Raw genomic sequence first — 8,128 nt, 5'->3', positions numbered from 1 at the left:
CAGTATGAGACCAGCCTCTGTACCCCAACAATGCAATGCTATTAAGAGGACAAAAGCTAGCAACCGTCACAATAAGGGCATGGTGCTGCGGAGCAGGAGATGCTACGTGCAGAACAGGCAGTGAGCTTCCATGCTTAAGGCTGTACTCCAAGGGGAAGTGGAGTTTAAGGGAAACCAGGGTGAGGGTCTGTGATATCCTGTCAGGTGTTTGCACAGTAGGGGCAAGAAGACCAGAAAGCAGACCAGGTCCCACCCTCACTCCTTTTATACCCCTAACAGACAGGCCAGAGGAAGCCCTACCAGGACTTTGAAAGATCAGAGATAGAAGTCTCCCAAATAAAGGGATTGGAGATCTGTTCCCATTCCCTTGGAGGAGACATTAAGGCCATAAAGCTTAGGGCCTGCATCAGAGAGATTGCTATTCCCACTCAAACCTCACCAGGAAGAGCATCAGAGGTGCTCTAGCAAGTAGGGACTTGAATACAAGATAGACAGCCTTAAATACATTGTAGAGAGTCATGTGCATACAGCTGGACATACAGTGTGCAAAGTAACAGAGACTCCGATCCCAAAGCCAACTATGACTAGACTATTCTGACTGAACATTAAGCTCTATTTGTGCAGTAGTGAGATGTATTGCATTAGATCACCATACAGCCACTACTTCAGGCCTCTGCCTCCACCTTCTCAGCCTCCGCCGGTGCCTCCACCTTCTCAGTAGAGTCTCCAGCAGGAGCAAAGGGTCCCACAATCCATGTGAGGGGAACGTTCTGCATCACGTATTCCAGCAGCTCATCCAGGGACTCCTGGGCTTTGGTCACCTTCTCCTGGGTCTGGGTCAGGATACCCTCAGACAGCTCCTGGAAGGACTGGACATTGGAGAAGGAAGTCTGGAGCTCTCCCATGTTCTCATAGGCTTGCTGAATCTTCTCCTGGAGAGTGGCAGGGAGACCCTGGATGTTGGGCAGGAGGCTATGGCAGGCAGTCTGCACCTGCAGGATGAGGTTATGGGAAGTGGCTAGAGCCTGGGACACCATCTCCTGTAGAGAGAGAGAGGAGGGAGTGATTAGGTGCACGTGAACCTCACTCCAGTCATGACATGCTCTAGACACAAGGTGCAGTGCAACACTGCAAGAGAACAAGGATACCTCTGGCTGCGGTGAGCCATTGTCCTCACTGCCTCCTGGCTGGCCCTTGCGCCACTCCAGCCACATCTTCTGCAGTTTCTCCTGCCCATCATGGGCCTTCTGATCCACGGCCTGCTTGGCACGTTCCATCTAGGAGAGGGAACATACGATTCCACAGCCACAAGTCACACGTACACAGCTAATAGTGAGGGGAGGAACTGCTGGTGCACAGGACTCAATTCACCGTCCACTACTACAGTGGGGCTGCTCAGGCCAGGCAGGCACTGTTGGTATATAGGCCTGTTAGCCTGGGATAGAATTTTGGGTTTGACTTTGATTAGTCTATTCTAGACTAATGTGTGAACAAAGGACAAAGACACGGTGTTGCTTTTGCCTGGCCAGATGGGTTTGTTAGTATAATGGGAACAAGTAAGAACAGTTAGAGTATTACACTCCCACCATACCCTGTAATATGAGCATGCACTGAAAGGTTACCTGGCTCCTATTTTAAGCCAAGGTCAAGCAACCAGTTAGGTGGGGGTGGGGGGAAGGGAGAAAACGTGGTAGAGGCATATAAAAAACCCTAAAAGCCAAAGAAAAGACTGGCCTTGGGTAAGGAGCGAGGTTGTGCTCTGGCCATGGGATACAAAAGAAGTCTGGGGTCTTCATCCCACCTATGACGAAAATGGAATGTGACCATAATGTGCAAGAGGTGTGACTAAGGGTGTCCACTACAGGTCTATTTAGGCCTGCTAAGAAAGAGAATGGGGACAAAAAAGGCTCTGCAGCATCAAAGCTGGGAAGGGAACATGGGTAAGGCTCTGGTATGAGAGCTGGGAATGGGACACTGGGGAACAGACTGCCAGTGTGTAGCACTATAAATACGCTTGCTTGGAAGTAATCCCAATAAACATCGCATTGCCTGCACTTTGGACTTCTGCTTTCAGTCTATGTGACAAGACCCAGGGGCAGGGGTGAAGGAAAAGCCTTCACAGACACACAGCAAGCTATGTAGCTAGCAAGACAGAGGGCTTTACCCAAAGCAGACCTGGTGGGGAGGCAGGGGGAGAGAAGTGTTCCTACCAGGTCAATGGTTAGCTGGAGCTGGGAGAGGGCCTCCAGAGTGCGCTGCCTGGCTTGTCTCATCTTGCCCAGGGCGTGCTGGTAGGCTCGCTGGCGCAGCGTGCTCGAAAGGGAACCCAGACGCACGTAGTAACTCTGCTGCTCAACAGGAGCCTCTCCTGGCCCCTCCAGGGACACTGCAAGTTTAGCTGGAAAGGAACAGGAGGACCAGGATCTAGTCAGCAGGGAGCAGACACGCACAGGATGCTTTCAGCCCTGGTGCCAGCCAGCCACTCCTGTATTATTTTAGTTTGGGCTGTACTAGAGCAGAGAGCTGGAGAAAGCTTGGCCTTCAGACTTTATTGGAGTTCAAACACCTGCCATAGGGGAAGTTAACTGAAGGGAACTAGAACTTCTACAATTGATGGAGTCAGTCCAGTCTAGAAGTGTTCCCAATTCAGGTTTACACTGAGCTCTTGCATAGCACTATCTACAGCAATCTCGTATCCAGGGCCAGCTCCAGGCTTCAGCACAGGAAGTAGGTTCCATTGGCCGCCCCAAGCAAGGGGCAGCACATCTGGGTCTTCAGCAGCAGGTTCCTCAGTCCCTCTCGGAGGGAAGGACCTGCTTCCGAAGAATGAAGCAGCACAGCAGAGCTGCCACCAATCATGGCTCACCCCCTCCCTCCTTCGCCACTTGGGGTGGCAGCAAAAAAGCTGGAGCTGGCCCTGCTCCTATCCAGCATCTCATCTGGACACAGTGACCTGGCCTGCATTGCCTCTCAACTGAGCAGCTGTACTGTCTATATGAGACAGAGGCAAGCCTCACCAAGCTACAAAACGCAACCATGCATAATTTCAGCAACAGCCTACCACAAGCAGAAGTCCCTACAGTGCCATCAAGCAGGAGATCTCACAAGCACCACATGAACTGATCTGGGTTTATCTGCAGGAATGCCTAAGACTCCAGAATGGGCCGGGGAGGGGGGGGGGGTTGTCACAGTTGACCACTCTGCTCTCTGGCTTGATAGAACCACCTACAGCAAGATTAAAGCTAGTTTGTGCAGGAGCTCACTCAAGGCTGGCCCTAGGCAGAATCTGAAAGCCACCACTTGGGTTTTGAGCAGATGATACACCTCCAGCCTTACTTTTAAGGGAGAGAGCTATGCTTAGCATTAGTATTACTAATCTACATCAGGGGGTCCACAAAAGCAGCCCCCGCCCCCCGTGTGACAAGTGCAAGTTATGTTATTTAATGCACTGAACTCTTGTATCACAGCAATGGGTACAGTATGAGCACCACCATTGATCTGTGGAATGGGGAAATGAAGCTTCTTGTTATCCAAGTTACCCTTAGGACTACACCAAAAACCTATGTAGGGGTATCTGAGCCAGGGGTCACATTTTAGGTTTATGAAGAGTGTAGGAGCATTCTAACCAAGTTCCTCATCTGTCATTGGGAGGTAGTGATCCACCAACGACTCTGACGTCTCAAGTACCAAGTCAACACCGCTCAGGATCGTCTGTCCCATGCTGGAGCCCACCACTGTGCTCACGCTGCTGGTCACGGCAGATTTGGTCACCTCCACGCTCTCCTGGACAGCCCCTTCGGCCACACCCACCATGCTGGTCACTGCATCCTTCACTCCAGTGTCCGTGCTGCAGACGGCATCCTTGGCACAGGTGAGTGTTGATGATACTAGCTGTTCGGCATCAGAGGCCACCTGAAGGCAGAGGAAAGGTCAGTTTATGTCTGCTCAAAAAGCTAGACACTTACACTTGGGCACCAAATTGGGGAGGAGAAATCCCCTCCCCCCTGAAATAACTCTGGCATTGGCCAGCCTGAAACTCCACTTCTCAGCTCATTTCTTTCTCTGCCTGACAGAGGCATCTGTTGGCTGATGCAATGCTGCTAGTGGAGACAGCATGGACTGTCCCCGGAAACAGCTTGCTTCTGCAACCCAGCAACTGTGGTCCGTCAGAGCCTTCCTCGGCTAGGGCAGTACCAGGTCTCAAACCCCTGCACACCACAGCCCTTCCCCTCCACAGGGAGCCCTGAAACCAAGGCTAGAGTTACCTTGTCATCTGGCTGTTGGAGGACAGGCAGCTTCTCCTCCAGTTTGTCCAGGCTCTCGCAGGCATAGTCACTGGCTGTTGAGACTAACAGTTCTAGGATTAGTTACCAAAAGCCTTTCCATTTCAGTAGGATGTGTACATCCAGGGGAGTTCCCAAGTTCATTGTACCCTCTATACATGCGAGGTCACCTCCTTTTCCTCTTTGAGAGGGCAGAGAGGTGAACTAGTCAGAGGTTAGAGTAAGTTTGTGTTGGAGCCAGACAAGACCTCAGGAAGTGGTCCTTGCTCCCATTTGTGAGGAGATCACTAGGCTGTGCCGCCCATGTGAAGAGTGATTTACCGCCACTGGGAAAGACCCTCAGGTGGGAGAAAGACACTTTGGGAAAAGCAACCTCTCCTCCAGACAGTTCATTCCAGCACCTCGCTGTTCTGGAGCAGTGCTGGCTTGCCAGCTAGAACATGGGGCTGTTTGCACCCCCGTGGAGTTATGCGGCTGGCCAGGGGTGGGTTGTTGGAGAAAACCTTTTTGGCTGGTAGTGCTCAGCCTTACCACACAGGAAGCTTTGTGGGAGTTACATTGTGTGGAAGAAAACAGAAGTCAGCCAGTACAGTACCAGAGACAGAGTTGGGATTGTGAGAATGGGGTCAGCTGACTGAGGCAGATAAGGAGTGGTGTAGGAGGCTCCAGCCAAGCACTGGTTGACACTAAGCTTTGCGGGACACCTCTCTGGTGGCTGGTACCAGAGGGTCTAGCAAGGGGGCTGGAACAGTGTTTATAGTGCAGGTGCTGAGAGCCATTGAACTGTAAACCCTGCATATGATGGAAACCACTTCAAGCCAGGGGATGTGGCAGCACGCCCTCCCCCACACACACACACACTTATGGGGCCTGGTGGAGTTGTTTCTGCACCATTAATTAAGGGAGATGCAGACATGTTTGTTTCTTGTGCATTGTGACCAGCACTGGGTAGGAAGGCTACATGGTATGTTTATGTTGGGAGCTCTTCAGGGCAGGGACACCTTGAGCTGGGACAGCAGGATTTCAAGTGAAGCCAGTAACATGAACGGAGTTCCATCTCCGTGTGGACATGCTGAGCATAAGGGGCATAGGAGGCCATTCCACTGCTGCCTCTGGGTTGTGCCTGAAGGAGGAGCCAACAGCACTATCATAAGGCTGCGTATGAAGCCAATTACAAGCCCAAGACATGGAACTGCTTTGGCCTGGCGGTGTTGGACTGTGCTACCCCCAGCAATCAGGAAACTTCATTCACGCTTCTTTGTATTTGGCGTATACAACAGATCCCATGTGACTGAATAGTGCCAACTTCCCTCACGGACCACGGTTCAGAGGGGTGTTTGGTACTCATGTGCTGTGCGGATGGGTGCTGCAGAATACCCAAGATGGATTTAGTGGGGGGTACCCGGTGAAGCAGGGAGCCCTTCTCCCAGGATGAAGGAGAGGAAGGCCCCATTTCTCACTCTGGGGAGGACAGTTCATTCTTGGGACTCACTTGGCAATTCACTCCCCATCCCCTGCATATGGGAGCACCTCCCCCGCCCCCCCTTCACTCACCCTGAGGTGCCTGCTGGTCCAGGATGGGCTGGGCCCCACTGATTGTGGCAGAGGTGATGGTCCTCACTCCAGTCTCTGCCACATCACAGATGGATCTGATGACTGGGTGGGTCTCTTTGATGGACGTGTAAGTGGTGGAGACCATGTCGTAAGCAGCACTGACCATGGGCAGGCTGGCCACTCTGCTCACCAAGTTCTAACAGGTGGATGAAAGGAGAGGCATGACCACCATTGCTTGCTGGTTAGCGTGCAGGACTATGGGTACTCAGCTACCTTTCCTCTCCAACACCCCCTTCAGATTTGAAGGTCTGTAGCCTCCTGGGCAAAGGAGGCCAGACACAGTAACACCAGAGCATTAAGTCTCTCAGCCACTGCTTGGAGAGCCCTTTAATGGTGTAGTGACTTCCTAGGATGGGGCAGGCCTCAGTGCAACCAGGCTCAGTCATGTTGAGGGGCAGCACTGTGTTCCCATCACAGACAGAGTGATGGTTAGCTACTACTGTGGGCCACATTAGCTATCTGGATTTACCAGCCAAGTTGGAACCTGGACTTCTCAGGAGGGCTGACGGTGCTTCTTGTTCTGCTACATAGGTCTAGGCATAGGCTGGTTTGCCACCACCATATGCCTGGGGCTAGAGCCACTACAGCAGTCACTATAGGATTACAACTGGCTAAAAGAGCCGATAGAACCATGCTCTCACTGGCCAGATTTCCAACACTCTCACCTGTTGCTCCTGCTCCCCACTCTTTGAGGGAGCATCCTTAACGTCATTCTCGTTAGAAGACATGGTGAAGCCAAATGCTGTGGTGGAGAGAACGTCACAGAGGTTAGCCTACCAACAAGGGAGACAAGCAGTGCCCAGACTAACAGTTTAACTGCAGACAGTGCTTCTGATCATTCCTAGATTGCCCAAGGCAGAGTCCTCCTGGAAGAGCTATTGGAGAGATCTTACCAGTAACCTTTTCAGCCACTCTAGTTTACTCCAAGAGACTAGAGTCAGCCAACCAATGCAGCAGCTCAGTCATGCCACTTTCCTGCTATAGCAGGGTGGCCAAACTCACAGGTAGTGGCACAGGCAGGTCTATGAAGGCTGTGTAGGTTAGTGTGACAACAGCAGTGTCACTCTCTGCAGTTGCTGGATCAGATTCCTGCAGCACACAATCAGCAAGAAACCCACAATTCCTTCCCCCAGCAGGTGCTAAACTGTCCAACATCATTAAAAGAGATTGAAATGAGATTATACAGCCAACCAAGCTCACCGACCAACCATCAGGCAGCTAGGAGATCAAATGATAGGATTTCATTCTTACACTGCATACAGAAATATGGTCAAAATGGGGACCAAAAGCAGTTTGCCTTGTTTATAGCATTTCCCCTCATGTGGGGTTCACAGAGAAAGACAGGTTTAGAGTTAGAAGACAAGCTTGAAGGGAGGAGTTCCCTTAAGTACATGAGATACCAGCTACTAAGCTTGAAAACAAGCCTAATGGAAGGTAAACATCCACCTGCAAAAAGACAGCAACCCTGTGACCATCACCACAGGACCATTTCTAAGTGGTTAAGGACTCCCATCCTCACACTGTGAAGTCCCCTAGCTAGAGGCACCAGAGTTATTGACCAGAAATTAGAGAGTAAGACCACTTGATACAGAGATTTAAAGCCCCATCAGAATTTCACCTAAAGAAGCAAATTTGTCTTTTCTATGATCATATTCCCCTTGTTTCTCATTAGCCCTGCCTTACTAAGATCATTGATTAAGACTGGTTAATTGATTCAGCTTCCCAAGGCAGGTAATTCCCCATCTGCAGATGATTAATCAAGATCTCAAAGCCATAAACCTTAAGAGTTTTTGGTTGGTGGTGTTTGTTTTGTTTTTTTTTTGGGGGGGGGGGGGGGGGGGGGAAAGAAGAGAAGAGTTTCACCCAGGAAGGGTGACTAGGCAGCATTAGGACTAACATGACACTCTGGATTGAAAAGTCTCATGACTTCCACTTCTTTCCTCTTCACTAATCCAGGTTTCACAGATCACAAGACAAACTCAAGAACCTTCTTCTCTAAGCATCTCCCTTCTAGGCCTGTACTAAAGTCTAGAGTTGGTTTCTTAGTAGTGCAGATGCCATACACTGAAATAGGTTAAATTAAAACCACACATTTCACAGCTCAAAAAAAAAAATCTTCACCAAACACTTCCGAACAGGCCAAATGACCCCTCTGCCCAACAGACAGGTAAACAAAGCTGTTCCAATAAAAACCACAGCCTACCTCAGCAAGGTTCTCCAGTCAGTTCTCA

The 8,128-nt window shown here is 50.6% G+C and overlaps 1 protein-coding gene across 1 annotated transcript; it reads right to left on the bottom strand.

Moving 5' to 3' along the window:
- Window positions 1-288: 288 nt before the first annotated feature.
- Window positions 289-8,128, bottom strand: LOC117879225 (perilipin-3-like). Its single transcript, XM_034774255.1, has 8 exons — window positions 8,101-8,128; window positions 6,563-6,639; window positions 5,838-6,033; window positions 4,266-4,348; window positions 3,627-3,912; window positions 2,211-2,398; window positions 1,149-1,277; window positions 289-1,040 (listed from the first exon to the last, which is right to left on the bottom strand). Exons 2-8 carry the CDS (start codon window positions 6,623-6,625, stop codon window positions 666-668), a joined length of 1,320 nt encoding a protein of 439 aa, XP_034630146.1. The 5' UTR covers window positions 6,626-6,639; window positions 8,101-8,128; the 3' UTR covers window positions 289-665.

The sequence above is a fragment of the Trachemys scripta genome, chromosome 6, assembly GCF_013100865.1.
Source record: "Trachemys scripta elegans isolate TJP31775 chromosome 6, CAS_Tse_1.0, whole genome shotgun sequence".
In the NCBI taxonomy this organism is placed as follows: Eukaryota; Metazoa; Chordata; order Testudines; family Emydidae; genus Trachemys; species Trachemys scripta.
Note: the sequence above shows the minus strand (reverse complement) of the source record. Positions and strands in the feature narration are given on the sequence as shown.